This window comes from Myxine glutinosa, chromosome 14 (genome assembly GCF_964187855.1).
Source record: "Myxine glutinosa chromosome 14, kmMyxGlut1.1, whole genome shotgun sequence".
In the NCBI taxonomy this organism is placed as follows: Eukaryota; Metazoa; Chordata; class Myxini; order Myxiniformes; family Myxinidae; genus Myxine; species Myxine glutinosa.
This window is the reverse complement of record NC_136274.1, coordinates 84,840,218-84,858,177: the sequence shown is the minus strand read 5'-3', so window position 1 is coordinate 84,858,177 and position 17,960 is coordinate 84,840,218. Positions and strand designations below refer to the sequence as shown.

Sequence of the window (17,960 nt, the reverse complement as noted above, 5' to 3'; positions counted from 1 at the left end):
GGCCAAACCGCCTATCGGTACGTTTGGGGCAGACAGAGTGGGCCTACATCACAGGACGAAGCCGAGCCGCTTGGCAGGGCCATTTTAAGATGCTCAGTGAGGGGAGACAACCGGCGCTTCGCCATGACCGGGGCATCCTGAAGTGGGCTCGGCGTAGGAGCAACAGGCCCTTAATCCAGCCTGAGGTGTCTCGTTTGTTTGGCCGAAGTGACCACCGTAACAATACATAAGCATGAGCTTTAAATCGTAAACCATAACAAATGTACAAGGCATTGCACTACAAAACGTTTTAATTGAATCGTTAATTATGCTAACCTCAACCAATCACGGATCAGGATATCTGATTGAATAGTTAATTACGCTAACCTCAACTAATCACGGACCAGGATGTAATTTTCTATGGTTTAGAGTGTAAACACACCATGCCAACACGATTTGTGATAACAAAGGAAAGCTTTGGAACAAGATGTTTATTGTGGTTTTTTTATTCACTGTCCCTTCGATTGGTAAACTATCACCTGCATTCCTGTAAATCTTGATTGTTTGTCTCAGAACAAATTTGCAAGTGCAGTAGAAAGCAACAAAAACACCTTTCATTTTAACACTTGAGCATCAGTTCATTTCTTTATTTTACTTTGTGTCTCCGCAAACACATCATTCAAACACTTGCTGGTGTTATTTTCTTGAATTCACTTTTTCCCTTTTATCATACTTGGTATCACTCTTTTATCATACTCGGTGCACGGACGGTGCCGGTACCACTCTGCACGGACAGAGCCGGTACCACTCTGGCCGCAACATTTCAGTGTAAATATACTGTACTTCCTTGAGGTATCTGTCCCAAAATTCCTTCCTGACGTTGCCTCCAACTCTGTCTGGTACGGAATCAAGATGGTCGTCCATTGTCACTTTTTCATTTGCTTTTCATAACCAGAATATTTATGAAGAATCTTTTTCAATAAATAAACGTGCGATTTAGTTGTTCAAAACAACTCGGGGGTAGGGAGAGGGGAAGAAAGGACAAGAGAAAGAGGGCACGGGGAGGTGAGGATCGGGAAATCACCATTGGAATCAAATGCACGGAAGTCCATGCCCGCATTGTCTGCTTCACCGGAAGGCAGCTCCTCGAGCTGAGCTCGTGCAATGATCGATACAAAAGTGCATGTAACGAGTCCAAACTCCTCATTGCTGCCTTGATGGAGTCGATTTTTCACTGCATTCGACCATCGACCGTGTTCATAATAGCACCACCAATGTGGCAGCTGCACGATCACGCTGGCAGGGGGCAGCATGTGCAGCAATCAGAATGGGAGCACCATTCCAAGGCGGGAATATAAACGCACCCCTCTTTTTTGAAAACACCATATTCATCCCAACATTTGTGGGCTGTGCAACGTTCGAGGATTGCAGAAAATAGACGAGGAAAGGATGAAGAATAAAACATGCTGTTGAGGTTAGCTGCCTCGCACTATGGTCACCATAGCCTTGTGACTCAATTCTCCTGATTTCCTTCAGCTCAGCATGAGAAACAGCTGCTGAAAGCTGAGATGAAAAAGTGCTGGGTTGATCGGACCGAGGAAAGTGAGGTCTACAGTTATCTGGACAGGTAGACAGGGACCCCCAGGAGCTGGAATGATTGAATGTGGTAGATTTCAGGATCTAAGGAAGAATGGCTCTGCTATGGATGGAGGTCCAGGTGCTGGAAATATCAAAGGTTGTGGAGCAGTGTAAATAACATAACTGGGTAGCTTGGGTACAATTTTCTTGGTAATGGGGAATGTATTTTGGCGTTAAGCCATGGCTCGGGATTAGGCTGGAATTCGAGCCTGCGATTGGGAAAAAGTGAAAGGTGTGGACCTGGTAGGGTAAACATTTTGCGTGTCAGCGGAGAAGCAGGACCCGTCATAGTGGGATGCCATTGAGAACACCGCCCTGTGACGGTATGCCACTCTTATGGAATACAACACGAAGCAGGCAGCACATTCTATCTCATCAGCAACATCCACTCTCACCAAAGATCCTCCGACCTTCAAGTATTCAAACGAGTGTGTAGGACTTCGAGTAAACGCTTGAAGCACCCTTGGGTGCCCTGACAGCCTTTGTGAGATCTTCAAGTGAGTCACAGGCATGGTGAGCATGTGATGTTGGTGATACCGGGGGTCCTGGGTGAGTGGGAACCATGTCCGTATGTGGTTGATGGAAAGAAGGAACGGTGGGTGGCAGAGTTTTTTGCTGAGACGGGGCCGTGCTATCGTGTTGGATGTACAGCGGCAGGTTGCAGTAATCACCTGTACAGGAAGGAAAATATCATTTGGATCGAATCAAATAACACAAACAATGGGGAAATGTCATTGAACAAAAGATGGTCAATTCAAATGATGAAAAAGTGTAAGGACAACTGTGATGTAAAATCATAGCTATCAGGACCACATGGTAAGCCATGCAAAATGAGCTGGACAAAGTAAATGGAATGATGTTCTTGATACTCTCTAAAAATGATCTCAAATTGTCTGAAAGCCAAATAAAGAAAACATCAAACTCACCAGCTCGGTGGGCCACAGGCATAGCCATAGCAGGGTCTGCCTGTCCGCCCCCGCCATGGCTCCCCGTCATAAAAGCGCTGGAACTACTTCCGCCGGTGAGGCTTCCGGGCCCCACATTGCCGAAGCCACCTCCAGGCGCCCCCGTTGTCGCAGCTGGGCGCGGTGGCGACGCTGTAAATCTCCGGATCCCGGAGTCACTAGGGGTGCTGTCTGAAGCGAAGCTCGAGCTTGGAGGGTCTGGTGCGGTGGTGACTATGGTGGTGGTAGCTGCAGGTGGTGGAGAAGCTCGTTGCTCACTGGATGTATCAGAGACAAAGCACTCTGTGATCTCGAACGTGGCATGACGTAGCTGCTCTTCAAGACGAGCATGTTCATAAGCACGTGCCAGTTCCTCGTATGTGGACGACGCACTCTCTGTGGACACCATGCTGTTACGGCCCTTGTCTGTCATGAAATGAGAAAGGATGCAAGTTAAGAAAATAAAAATAGAGAGCTCTCATTACTAAAAAATAGAGAAATTACTAAACATTACAACCCCTAAGGAGAGGTGCGGGGGCCAGCAAGTGGTAACGCAAGCTATCGGAGCATCCCCTCCTCCTTCAGAATGTTGAGTGCACCGTATATTTCAAGAAGAATAGACTATTGCGTGCTGGTGTCATAGTCCATGAGCCAGGTCCAAAAATTTTGAAGTTGAGTATCAAGTTTGGGGACTAATTCCCACTATGATTTTTAGTTACACCAATGTCTGACGTCCATGAAAATGAGTGATGGACATTTCAAATGAGTAGCTTAATGCCATTTCCGACGCCATCTTTAAAAATGGCTGCCATTTTCAAGGAATATTCATGTAATTCAAAACTATTGCTGCATGGTAAATTCTGATGGTCAAATCTTAATTTATACTTATCAAATGTTATTCACTTTATAATTTGGAACATGTCAATACTTATTTTAACCATTTTTATACATGTTTGCCAAGAATTTTGCTTTAAAATGCTTGGAAAATGCCTAAATTTGTTTTTTTAAACTAGTCACTCCCAGAAGTTGTCTAAATAAGTTGGTTAAACCAAATTGGGGCAGATAGATCGAGATTTTCAGGAAAGGTAATGATTACCGACATGAGAATATTAGTCATAATTACCGTAGCCTCCGCGTTTTTGGTGAAAAATCCATTTATTTTGTTTGTATGCGGCCAAATTCTAAAACAAAATTATGGGTTAGGGGAAATAAAAATTGGCATAACGTTTGAACCACACAAGATAGGCCAACATATTACCACTCATAATGTGTGTCTTGAAGCCCTCTACGCATTGCATTAATTAATATGTAAATTGGATCAGTAATTAGGTCACCAGGGGTCACAAGGTCACGAAATTCAAGCACTACTGAAAATGAGTACATCGTCCAGCAAAAATTTACTTTAAAAATCGGTTACACACATTTTCACAATTCTGATGCCTAGATAAGACCCTTACACCTATTGGTATGTGTTAAACCCATGTTAACAAGTTTACATACAATGAATTATTAATTGATGTGTGGGGCATGCGAAACTGGAAATATGCCCTCCAGTACGTTGTGCTTTGCTCTCTACCCAAAACAGCTTGTGCAATGTCTATGAAATTGTAGGGAAATAGAAAAAGTTCTATGTTCTACTCAATGGCTATGTTTAGTCCTCTTCAAACCTAACCTCCATGGCATGCTGAATGAAATCTGAAAATGGTTTAGCCTATCGGTACCAATGTGACATACGAAGAGCTTGGTTTCAAAATGAAATAAATGCCAAATTTAACATTTTGGATTTTTTGTTGTCAAAAGATTGTCAAAGTGATCAAACTTTCCCTGGGCTTTTTCGTCCCAAAGTGCCGTAAATCCTGGGTTTCTTGGCAATAATAACATGTATATTATACATTTCCCTTTGAATTTTGACCTTTTCTGCCATTTTTCTTCAAACCTCGAAAATGGATTTATCTCGTTTTGGAGCCAAACTCTTCATATATACACTGATAAAAATTCGTTTACAAGCTGCACAGAGAAGTAGCCTCGCTTGAAATGCTGGTACAGCATTGGGCAGGTTTTTTCAAGCTGTGTCATCTGTGCATAGTACACTGGGAGGTATCTGGCATAGTTCACTTTGCTCAGAGAAAAGCACCAAGGGATCACCTGTTTAATACAAGCTAGGTGGAGAGTCCAGTCACCCTCTCTGTCGGCTCTCAATAGCCCGAGCAAGATCTCGACCATATCGATGTACATCATCCAAAACTGTGCCAGCTGACCATGACTGTGACGCAGGACATCCAGATAGGCCACAAACAAGTCCATGATATATGTGCAAGAGTCGTCGGCCATTGCTGCAGCAAGAGTTTCATGACAGGTGTTCATATTAATGTTGTATAGTGTGTGGTTGGTGTTGTCCAGCTTGTGAGTATCTTCAGGGTGATGTGATTCCAACCAATTCTGGAATCCATTCCACGCAAGCCGCATCAATGCTTCGTATGTCAACTTGTGGAAACAAACAGAGCGGTTGTACTGTTTGCTTTCCAATACCTTGTTGATGGATCCCTCGGCTATTACGCCAGATTCGACAGACAGGTCACGAAGTCCTGCGTCTTTAAACATTTTCCCGATGCTGGACATAAAGTTACAGATGGTATGGAAATTTCCCATCATGAGCACAATTTTTCCATACTGGGTGGGATGCTTCCAAGCTATTTCAGTTGTCTTAGCAAACAGAGCTTGATCGAGTACCATTGCAATGTTCTCAAGATGGAGTGAAGACATGATCTTTAAAGCATTGGAGAGAATCTCCTGCGCTGTTGCCATTTCTGTTGCAGGTGCATTTATAGAGGGCAGATAGCCTACAACATCTTCCATCACCTCCACATGACCCCTTGTCATGATGTTAAAACCTGTCCATGAGCTGACTTTCTGATGAAGTGGGTCAAGCAAACGCGTCAACACCCACAAGTGGTTTCTCCTCTGTGCTTTAGAAGCTGCATCTTCAAGAGTTCCAGACAAATCAGCTGTTTGTATTGCTGGCGGACCTTTTCTTTTCCCGACACTATACACTGGTAGCAGTTTATCCGATGATTGAATGGATCGTTTCTTCTCTTGTTTATCAACAACAGATGTTTTCTGTGCGGGCATACACGAAAATGATTTTGGTTGGACAATGATTCCATTGACTCTATGTGATGTTCCACCTCCACTCAGGGATTCTTCTAACCTGTCAATGTTGTCAAACGCTAATACTGTCGGGACAGAGTGGTGCACATCTGAAGGAAGAGAAACATAATCGCTGTTAACACTTGCTATTTTGTCAATACAGAGTGCTGTGTCAATCTCTTCCAGAGCTGTGTATGAACACCCATGTCCGAGTCTATTCAAGATTTTGATCAACTCAACATTACCAGTTAGTGTTTTGATAGCCCATGGAAGCAAGACATGTTTTGATGTTTTCACTGTGCCAACACTTACTGCAGTGATGACATCCTGTGCCATCGACCATGTTAGTCTATTTATGCGAGCAGAGCCGTTCTCACTTTCAACAAGTAAGATTCTCAAAAATCTCTGTAGAGTCGGTGGAACTTTCACATAATCTGGAGTGAGGTCTGCTGGCTGAGGAGGCCAATTGTCATTGAAGGGAGCGGCTTTAATTTCATCTCGCAGTGACATGGCTGCTTGGACAATTATGTTGTCATTACTGGTTTTTTCAAATGTTTGCAGCTTTGATTTCACGTGGATCAACTCAGCAGCTAACATCGTTTTGGTTAGGTTATCAGGCATTAGGTAAACGTGACGGTTCTCTGTGAAGAAAGTCAGTGAATCGCAGAACTGCATCTCTATACTGCGTCGGATATTTTTCTTGGTGGAATTGGTGATCTCACTTATGCCTGCAGACGCCATTGATGACACACGCTTGGCTGTGATATCGAGCAGTGGAATAATCCTTGGATTTGAAAATAAATTGTTCCGGATGTATTCAAACAGTTTTTAGTGATGCTTTCTCAACCTTTTGATATTGAATGTAGTCTTCTTCACTCGGTTCTGGAGTCTGCAGTTGCTCTCTTCTCTCTGGACGCGTGTAATCTCGGTAGCACGATTTATGGTAATGAGCCTCGGCTGCAACTATATCTCTTGCAGTCACGGCCAACACTCTGTCGTCATTACGGTTGATTGCAGCCTCCCTCACGGTTTTGTCTGACCGCAGCTCAACAGCTGGATTAAGAGCCTCTCGACCGTGTTCCCTTGATATACTTTGATACCCGCAGACAAAAGATGCATTTCTTTTCATACACTCTCTCGTTAGATGACGGCTCATCTCTGGAAGATCGTCTGGGCGCAGTATCGGGCACATTTGCCAAAGAACTGTTGGCTTGCTCTTGAAACTTAGCTAATGACTTTTTGTGTGTAAAGTCTGACCTGCAAGCCCTGTGATAGTATATTGGAACATGCGGAAGTTCAGCTGGGCTCTCTTCAGCAAGCTGAAGAATGGGTTTAAAATTTCGTATGGTCGCTGCATTGCAAAGTGTCTGCCATGAGTCGTTGTCATTTGGCTTGCTCAACTCATGCAGGGCTGATTTCTTGCTGCAAATGATACATGTTCCTGTCCCATGCTCCAGCTTTCTCCGTTTAACCATTACTTCTGATTGAGACATTTCAAAATTGTTTATAAACCATGTATATATAGGTGGAATGGCACTTTTGGGCAGAAGATCTAATCGTCATCCATGCAATCTGAAATGAGAAAATGATGGGGGAAAATTACCATACTTGTATATGCAGTTGAAATGTGAATGTAGCCAAACAAATCTGAAAATCAATATCTTTTTCCTTCAGCTGAAAATAATACCAATATAAATATAAAATATTGTGTCCTCAATACATTTCTAGCAAAACATGTAGCCCTCGAAATCAACCAGGATTGATAAAGACAAAGGCATAAATACGTTGAATAGACGATTTTAATACTACAAGAACAAAGAAAGAGTACATACAGTAATTTCAATAGAAACTACGACATAATCAAAGCATAATAAAACCAATGCAAAACTACACACAGATTGCCCACAAAGAAGGGTAGTTTCTCATCCAACAGGTGTAAGGGTCTCATCTTTGAAGAATAGAAGCACAAAACTGTGAAAATGTGTGTAACCGATTTTTAAAGTAAATTTTTGCTGGACGATGTACTCATTTTCAGTAGTGCCTGAATTTCGTGACCTTGTGACCCCTGGTGACCTAATTACTGATCCAATTTACATATTAATTAATGCAATGCGTAGAGGGCTTCAAGACACACATTATGAATGGTAATATGTTGGCCTATCTTGTGTGGTTCAAACGTTATGCCTATTTTTATTTCCCCTACACCATAATTTTGTTTTAGAATTTGGGCACACAAACAAAAAACTAGGTTTTTCACCAAAAACGCGGAGGCTACGGTAGTTATGACTAATATTCTCATGTCGGTAATCATTACCTTTACTGAAAATCTCAATCTATCTGTCCCAATTTGGTTTAACCAACTTTTATAGACAACTTCTGCGAGTGACTTGTTTAAAAAATAACAAATTTAGGCATTTTTCCAAGCATTTTAAAGCAAAATACTTGGCAAACATGTATAAAAATGGTTAAAATAAGTATTGACATGCTCCAAATTATAAAGTGAACAACATTTGATAAGTACAAATTAAGATTTGACCATCAGAATTTACCATGCAGCCATAGTTTTGAATTACATGAATATTCTTTGAAAATGGCAGCCATTTTTAAAGATGGCGTCGGAAATGGCATTAAGCTACTCATTTGAAATGTCCATCACTCATTTTCATGGACGTCATACATGTGTGTAACTAAAAATCATAGTGGGAATTAGTCCGCCAATTTGATACTCAAATTTTGTCTGGCTCATGGACTATTATGTCCAATTGTCATGCTTGTGGTCAATTGTACAATTAGCACATCCTAGAGGAGGTGGGATTACTGAGATGTAGAGGGTGGGCCTATACAGGTAAGGTAGGCTACATGATCTTCATCCATGTATGAAAGCCCTTATGATATGAGCAGAGACTGTATCCGGGATTGCTAACCCGAACCCTAACAACTTCCAAAACAAAATAAAAGCAAACAAACACATTGAGTTATTTTATCAACAATGCAACAAACAAAATACTGTGGTTTTGTCGTTAAACCAAGTGACACATTACTCATTTAATCAATAACAAAAAAAAAGGAGAATAAAAACAGAAATGTACCAGTGTCTTGTGAAGGGCTCAGGCTGTACGTGTCACTCTCTCCGGTGCGAGGGGTGAGCACACGGGTATCCAGGACAGGGGGCCGTGCCGTTACTCCGGCTCCGCCAAAGATCCCGGTGCTCGCTGGCCCTCCGGTCCCTCCTGGTCCTGTAGTCGTGCCGGTTCTTCCGAGTGTCCATTGGCTGGCGTAGCGGGCACGGGGTGGAGGTGGTGGCTGACGTATATGCTTTCGAGGGACGGGGTCTCATCAATTTCAGGAGGGAGAAAGCAAGAAAAATGTAATGAGTGGTCGTGAGTGAAATGGTGGATCAAGAGGAGATAAAACATTTTGATTAAAACTTACAAGACTTTTCTTTTTTTGGAAATTACAGCTCTTCCATTAGCCTAAGAAACTGTAAAAAAAAAAAACGAATTAAAAAAAATGAATCAAACTACTCCTAAAAAGGTAACGTTCATTCCATACTTGTTCCTGGACGTGAATTTCCTGTGAGAGTTGGTGCCGAGGGTACTAATCCTGAGATTTCCGCATGAGCGGGAGGATGTGGATGAGGGGGTTGTTGCGCCGAGGGGAGCGTGTGTGTTCCGCTGACACCTCGAGGTTTGCCAACTTGGCTGTAATCAGAGTCAGTGAGCAAGATGGTCGATTTGTCATCACCATCTGTTGGAATGTAGGAGATTACAAGGACAAAAAGAGGAAAAGGAAGAAGTGAAATGAAAAAATTTTTGGGGGAAGAAAGCAGAGGCTCTCAGAAGAGTGAAGAAAGTCCAATCATAGAAAAGCAAGGCTTAATCATGGAAGAGAAAAGTTTATTTCGAAAAAGCAAAGTCTGCTCTCAGAAGACAAAAGTTTAATGTCATAAGAGAAAAATCTAATGGAAGAGAAAAGTCTAACGATGGAAGAGAAAAGTCTAATGATGGAAGAGAAAGGTCTAATGATGGAAGAGAAAGGTCTAATGATGGAAGAGAAAAGTCTCATGATGGAAGAGAAAAGTCTCATGATGGAAGGGAAAAGTGTATGATGGAACAGAAAAGTCTCATGATGGAAAAGAAAAGTCTCATGATGGAAGAGAAAAGTCTCATGATGGAAGAGAAAAGTCTAATGATGGAAGAGAAAAGTCTAATGATGGAAGAGAAAAGTCTAATGATGGAAGAGAAAAGTCTCATGATGGAAGAGAAAAGTCTAATGATGGAAGAGAAAAGTCTAATGATGGAAGAGAAAAGTCTAATGATGGAAGAGAAAAGTCTAATGATGGAACAGAAAAGTCTCATGATGCAACAGAAAAGTCTCATGATGGAACAGAAAAGTCTCATGATGGAACAGAAAAGTCTCATGATGGAAGAGAAAAGTCTCATGATGGAAGAGAAAAGTCTCATGGTGGAAGAGAAAAGTCTCATGATGGAAGAGAAAAGTCTCATGATGGAAGAGAAAAGTCTCATGATGGAAGAGAAAAGTCTCATGATGGAAGAGAAAAGTCTAATGATGGAAGAGAAAAGTCTAATGATGGAAGAGAAAAGTCTAATGATGGAAGGGAAAAGTCTAATGATGGAAGGGAAAAGTCTAATGATGGAACAGAAAAGTCTAATGATGGAACAGAAAAGTCCAATGATGGAACAGAAAAGTCGAATGATGGAAGAGAAAAGTCTCATGATGGAATTGAAAAGTCTCATGATGGAACAGAAAAGTCTCATGATGGAACAGAAAAGTTTCATGATGGAAGAGAAAGGTCTCATGATGGAAGACAAAAGTCTCATGATGGAAGAGAAAAGTCTAATGATGGAAGAGAAAAGTCTCATGATGGAACAGAAAAGTCTCATGATGGAAGAGAAAAGTCTCATGATGGAAGAGAAAAGTCTCATGATGGAAGAGAAAAGTCTAATGATGGAAGAAAAAAGTCTCATGATGGGACAGAAAAGTCTCATGATGGAAGAGAAAAGTCTCATGATGGAAGAGAAAAGTCTCATGATGGAAGAGAAAAGTCTAATGATGGAAGAGAAAAGTGTCATGATGGAAGAGAAAAGTCTAATGATGGAAGAGAAAAGTCTAATGATGGAAGAGAAAAGTCTAATGATGGAACAGAAAAGTCTCATGATGGAAGAGAAAAGTCTCATGATGGAAGAGAAAAGTCTCATGATGGAAGAGAAAAGTCTAATGATGGAAGAGAAAAGTCTCATGATGGAACAGAAAAGTCTCATGATGGAAGACAAAAGTCTCATGATGGAAGAGAAAAGTCTAATGATGGAAGAGAAAAGTCTAATGATGGAAGAGAAAAGTCTCATGATGGAAAGGAAAAGTCTAATGATGGAAGAGAAAAGTCTCATGATGGAACAGAAAAGTCTAATGATGGAAGAGAAAAGTCTAAAGATGGAAGAGAAAAGTCGAATGATGGAAGAGAAAAGTCTCATGATGGAACAGAAAAGTCTAATGATGGAAGAGAAAAGTCTCATGATGGAAGAGAAAAGTCTAATGATGGTAGGGGAAAAGTCTCATGATGGAAGAGAAAAGTCTAATGATGGAAGAGAAAAGTCTAATGATGGAAGAGAAAAGTCCAATGATGGAAAGGAAAAGTCTAATGATGGAAGAGAAAAGTCTAATGATGGAAGAGAAAAGTCTAATGATGGAAGAGAAAAGTCTCATGATGGAACAGAAAAGACGAATGATGGAAGAGAAAAGTCTCATGATGGAACAGAAAAGTCTAATGATGGAAGAGAAAAGTCTCATGATGGAAGAGAAAAGTCTCATGATGGAAGGGAAAAGTCTCATGATGGAACAGAAAAGTCTAATGATGGAAGAGAAAAGTCTAATGATGGAAGAGAAAAGTCTCATGATGGAACAGAAAAGTCTAATGATGGAAGAGAAAAGTCTCATGATGGAACAGAAAAGTCTAATGATGGAAGAGAAAAGTCTCATGATGGAAGAGAAAAGTCTCATGATGGAACAGAAAAGTCTAATGATGGAAGAGAAAAGTCTCATGATGGAAGAGAGAAGTCTCATGATGGAAGAGAAAAGTCTGATGATGGAAGAGAAAAGTCTGATGATGGAAGAGAAAAGTCTCATGATGGAACAGAAAAGTCTCATGATGGAACAGAAAAGTCTCATGATGGAAGAGAAAAGTCTCATGATGGAAGAGCAAAGTCTCATGATGGAAGAGAAAAGTCTCATGATGGAAGAGAAAAGTCTCATGATGGAAGAGAAAAGACGAATGATGGAAGAGAAAAGTCTCATGATGGAAGAGAAAAGTCTCATGATGGAAGAGCAAAGTCTCATGATGGAAGAGAAAAGTCTCATGATGGAAGAGAAAAGTCTCATGATGGAAGAGAAAAGACGAATGATGGAAGAGAAAAGTCTCATGATGGAAGAGCAAAGTCTCATGATGGAAGAGAAAAGTCTCATGATGGAAGAGAAAAGTCTCATGATGGAAGAGAAAAGACGAATGATGGAAGAGAAAAGTCTCATGATGGAAGAGAAAAGTCCAACTATGGAAAAAAGGTATATTTTTAAATCTTCCTGAGGTGCATTTCCTGCATTATGGTTTTCACTCATCCATGAGACTTGATCTTGTATAGAATTAAAAGAAAATCAAATCAAATAAACATTCCATTGGTTTCCGAAGTGTGTAAGATCAGACAAAGTTTGAAAATAACTCGATTTAAGAATTTTCTGTTTTTGAAATCAGAATGTTGTTTCTAGTTGATAAAACGGTGAAGTGAAGGCAAACTTACATGATGGGATAAATGGCGGAAGCTGTGGTACAGAACAGTCGGCTTGGAGGAGAAAATAGAGCATTGGAACAGAGAACAGTTTGACTCAGGAGGGAAATGATTCCAGAAGTGAAAGGAAAGGACAAAACAGCGGAGGTGAAAGGACAAAACAGCGGAGGTGAAAGGACAAAACAGCGGAGGTGAAAGGACAAAACAGCGGAGATGAAAGGACAAAACAGCGGAGGTGAAAGGACAAAACAGCGGAGGTGAAAGGACAAAACAGCGGAAGTGAAAGGACAAAACAGCGGAGGTGAAAGGACGAAACAGCGGAGATGAAAGGACAAAACAGCGGAGGTGAAAGGACAAAACAGCGGAGATGAAAGGACAAAACAGCGGAGGTGAAAGGACGAAACAGCGGAGATGAAAGGACAAAACAGCGGAGGTGAAAGAACGAAACAGCGGAAGTGAAAGGACAAAACAGCGGAGGTGAAAGGACGAAACAGCGGAAGTGAAAGGACGAAACAGCGGAAGTGAAAGGACGAAACAGCGGAGGTGAAAGGACAAAACAGCGGAGGTGAAAGGACGAAACAGCGGAAGTGAAAGGACGAAACAGCGGAAGTGAAAGGACGAAACAGCGGAGGTGAAAGGACAAAACAGCGGAAGTGAAAGGACGAAACAGCGGAGGTGAAAGGACAAAACAGCGGAGATGAAAGGACAAAACAGCGGAGGTGAAAGGACGAAACAGCGGAAGTGAAAGGACGAAACAGCGGAGGTGAAAGGACAAAACAGCGGAGGTGAAAGGACAAAACAGCGGAGGTGAAAGGCCGAAACAGCGGAAGTGAAAGGACGAAACAGCGGAAGTGAAAGGACGAAACAGCGGAGGTGAAAGGACAAAACAGCGGAGGTGAAAGGACAAAACAGCGGAAGTGAAAGGACGAAACAGCGGAAGTGAAAGGACGAAACAGCGGAGGTAAAAGGACAAAACAGCGGAAGTGAAAGGACGAAACAGCGGAGGTGAAAGGACAAAACAGCGGAGATGAAAGGACAAAACAGCGGAGGTGAAAGGACGAAACAGCGGAAGTGAAAGGACGAAACAGCGGAGATGAAAGGACAAAACAGCGGAGGTGAAAGGACAAAACAGCGGAGGTGAAAGGCCGAAACAGCGGAAGAGAAAGGACGAAACAGCGGAAGTGAAAGGACGAAACAGCGGAGGTGAAAGGACAAAACAGCGGAGGTGAAAGGACAAAACAGCGGAAGTGAAAGGACAAAACAGCGGAGGTGAAAGGACGAAACAGCGGAAGTGAAAGGACGAAACAGCGGAAGTGAAAGGACGAAACAGCGGAGGTGAAAGGACAAAACAGCGGAGGTGAAAGGACAAAACAGCGGAAGTGAAAGGACGAAACAGCGGAAGTGAAAGGACGAAACAGCGGAGGTGAAAGGACAAAACAGCGGAGGTGAAAGGACAAAACAGCGGAGATGAAAGGACAAAACAGCGGAGGTGAAAGGACAAAACAGCGGAGGTGAAAGGACGAAACAGCGGAAGTGAAAGGACGAAACAGCGGAGGTGAAAGGACGAAACAGCGGAGGTGAAAGGACGAAACAGCGGAGGTGAAAGGACGAAACAGCGGAAGTGAAAGGACGAAACAGCGGAAGTGAAAGGACGAAACAGCGGAGGTGAAAGGACAAAACAGCGGAGGTGAAAGGACAAAACAGCGGAAGTGAAAGGACGAAACAGCGGAAGTGAAAGGACGAAACAGCGGAGATGAAAGGACGAAACAGCGGAGGTGAAAGGACTAAACAGCGGAGGTGAAAGGACAAAACAGCGGAGGTGAAAGGACGAAACAGCGGAGGTGAAAGGACGAAACAGCGGAGGTGAAAGGACAAAACAGCGGAGGTGAAAGGACAAAACAGCGGAGGTGAAAGGACGAAACAGCGGAGGTGAAAGGACAAAACAGCGGAGATGAAAGGACAAAACAGCGGAGGTGAAAGGACAAAACAGCGGAGGTGAAAGGACAAAACAGCGGAGATGAAAGGACAAAACAGCGGAGGTGAAAGGACAAAACAGCGGAGGTGAAAGGACAAAACAGCGGAGGTGAAAGGACAAAACAGCGGAGGTGAAAGGACAAAACAGCGGAGATGGAAGGACGAAACAGCGGAGGTGAAAGGACAAAACAGCGGAGATGAAAGGACAAAACAGCGGAGGTGAAAGGACAAAGATTTGGGTTCTTGGTGGATAAACAATCATTGATTCAATGGGGATAACCAATCCCATGGGGTTTGTAATGGACAGGTAGTGTGAACAGCGGACAGGACAGAACAGGACAGAACAGCGGAGGTGAAAGGACAAAACAGCGGAGGTGAAACTGAAAGGACAAAACAGCGGAGGTGAAACTGAAAGGACAGCGGAGGTGAAAATAGCGGAGGTGAAACAGCGGAGGATGTGACATGGGGGTCATAGGCTGTTATGACATAGGCTGTTATGTCATTTCGTGTTTTTTTTTTTGTTAAAAGCAAAATTCCACTTGATTCCTTGTCTTTGGGGTGTCACATGTTCGAAAAAATAGGTTGTTAATTTTTTAAAACGGATTAAGGGTGATCAAATCCAAGATGGCCGCCAAAATATATAAATTCCATTAAAACTAGTATTCTGAACACAGTATGAGGTCCAAATTAATGATAAGACCCATAATTTCAATACCAAGGAGTTCAAAAACAATTAATTTCAATATGGCAGTCAAATTCAAAATGGTGGAAAAATCCAAGATGGCCGCCACTTCTTAAATAACCACAGTACAAAAACTTAATGTTCTTGATAACACAAATTGTGAATGATGAAATAGGTCCATTTTGGTGGTAATGCCCACATAAGTAATGCTAGGCCGTTGGGGAAACATGTTACTGATTCGTTGAAATCGGTGGATGCCAGCCATAGTGAGAAATAGTGAGAAAATCCAATATGGCTACCACTGTTTTACACAAAGGTCCACATTGCTATAACAATGATAGCGTAATGTAATTTCCTGTTTGACCATATTTAAATATTCCTGTCTCACAATCATCCGTTTTACCTTACAAGTCCTCGTGTTCATCTCCCACAATGTTCTGAGCTGATTGTTCATTGTTGCTACAGCCGTAGTTCAAACAGCTACAGACCTCTGTACATGGGAGTTTATTGCTGCGGCAACTACAGGAGTTTCCTTTGCATCCTGATTTGCAGCCACATTTTACCAGCTTAGTCACGGCCTCTGGTGCTGGAGGGTTCAAACACATCACCGGAAGAAATCTATTTTCCTCTGACTTCCATCCGTAGTCAGTGGGAGAAGGAAGGGACGGTTGACTTTCGCATGCCTGCATCCATATCATTGCAATATAATGTGCTCGCAGAATGTGTGGTGTCAATGATCCAGAGGTTGGAGGCAGACTCTCTCCCTCGGCCTGTCGATTTGAGTACAAGAACCATCGTAGTGCATTTACTTTGGTGTGTGTTTTGGATCTGTACAACAAGCAAACGAACCTTTCCAGTTGGTCAATTGCGTTTGGAGAGGGTGTAGCAGCAGATTTGCCAAGTGAAGCAAGTGAATCCAGTATCATATCATCGCAGGACATGAACACCTTCATACACCAGTCCTTTGTCCTGCCGGCGAACCTGCCACACATATCTGATCCTGTGAAAGAATGAAACCCGAGAATAGCTGAGGCGCGGTTAATTCCTAACTTTTCAAAGATAGGTTTGACTGCAATTTTCCTATTCAGTTTTCCTTTTCCGGTAAGGAAATATGTCTCAGCAGGTAGCTGTGGATACATGTGGATCATCAGCAAGAAGACATCGGTATCTGGAGAGTCTATTACAAGTTCTACATCGCCGTTAACTGTTAGGGCATGGAGCAAGAGTAACGTATCCGCTTCTTCATGACCGTGTTTTACCAATTCATCAGGCACACTTACATTGCCTTTTGTCTCAGTGCCGAAGGTTACCATGAACTTCTTCAATTTGTTGGCAGAGCTGTTGCTGTGATCCAGAGTCTTTGCAGCTAAATACTCTACAAGTTCTGCCTTGGTTTTGACACTTGAAAGGAAGTCCTTCAAGGAAATATTCTGGATCAGTGTACTATCTTGGATGTGATAGTAGGTCGAGTTTCCCTTTGTTCTCTTTTTTCTCATTTGCTCTTTCAGAGAACTTTCGACGTATCTGTCAAATACCAGTCTTACTTCGTCGTAGTTAGCTGCAATCCTGATAAGCTTTTCAAGAAATGACATGGCAAAATCACTGCATGTTTTCATTTTGTCTGTCTTGGAGATGGAGTTAACGAGGGCCATGCCATCTATGACTACAACTTTAAATTTCTCAGACATGTCGGACATGTCAGTTGAAGCTTCTTGCTCAGGCTGCGCATCTTGTACTTCAGGCGCCTCGGCTTGGGGTGGTACTTCAGTTTGGGAGTTTTCACTCAATACTTGGTCGCCAGAAACACTCGGTATGGCATTAGCTGGATCGCTTGTGGCTTCTGTTGGGCTAGGTTGCTCCTTGGTAACTAGCGCTTCAGGATGATGAAGGACCTTAGCCTTGTCATATGCTAGGAGAAGTGACCCATCCGAAGCGAAAAGGGCACGTGGAACAATTCCAAATTCATACTTCCCAATACAGTCCTTTAGATAAAGGTCTGGACGGCTTCTTGATGCTACTATAAACCTCTGTAGAAGTCCTCGTTCTTCTTTGACTGTAATGAGTTTGTCACCTGCTTTCACGTTCTTCACTGTGTTGGCACTTTTGAAAGTGCCTATGTTCTTTCTCTTCATTGGATCCCACACTGAAAGTTTTCCTTCTGTAAGGCGTTCTTTGACAAATGTCTGGAACAACTGTTGTCCGATGGCATCGCGGTCTACTATGTCCTTTGTTTCCTTTTCATCAATTACTTTCTTGGTAAGAAGGTTACACAGGTCACTCATCGGTTACGAATGGGTCTCCATGAACAACAAATACCTCTGTCAATCTAGCGGATTTTCTCATTACTCGGGTGGACTTTCCCCCTGTGATCTCGTGGTGTTGGTCTCTGGTATCAGCACCTTCCATGCCATATTCTCTTTGAAACTCCTCTACTAGATTAGACAAGTCAGGTGCAATCAGGAAGAAACGGTCTAGAGCTCTCTCAATTTGGGTTATTCCAGTAATGCCTCCAATGACCTTGAGTTTGCGGTTCTCCTGCTCAATTCCATGATCTGGACCTATTGAAGTGAATGCAGCAATCCCCTTCATCACACAGAAATTTCCTTTCAGGAGTTCTGCCCAGACATCTGGAAAAACTTGTTCTGTTTGCTGCATTGTTGACAGGTACAAAGGGAGCAAACGTGCGTAGTTCAGGTGGTCGTGAGCAAAGAAGTACTTGATAAGAGCTTCAGTGCTTTCCATATGCAGCAGCAGGTCCCGTTGTCTGGTAGCTCTAATATACTGAAGGATAGTTTCAAA

General features: G+C 42.5%; 1 protein-coding gene across 1 annotated transcript in view; it reads right to left on the bottom strand.

Moving 5' to 3' along the window:
* Positions 1–455: 455 nt before the first annotated feature.
* Positions 456–17,960, bottom strand: part of LOC137439289 (cell adhesion molecule DSCAM) — a 214,620-nt gene continuing 197,115 nt past the window's right edge. Inside the window, exons 32-35 of the mRNA XM_078768014.1 lie at positions 9,261–9,455; positions 8,798–9,040; positions 2,544–2,987; positions 456–2,288 (exon numbers count right to left, since the gene is read on the bottom strand). Coding sequence (XP_078624140.1) covers positions 2,038–2,288; positions 2,544–2,987; positions 8,798–9,040; positions 9,261–9,455 — 1,133 coding nt within the window. The 3' untranslated portion in view covers positions 456–2,037. The remainder of the gene's footprint in view (positions 2,289–2,543; positions 2,988–8,797; positions 9,041–9,260; positions 9,456–17,960) is intronic.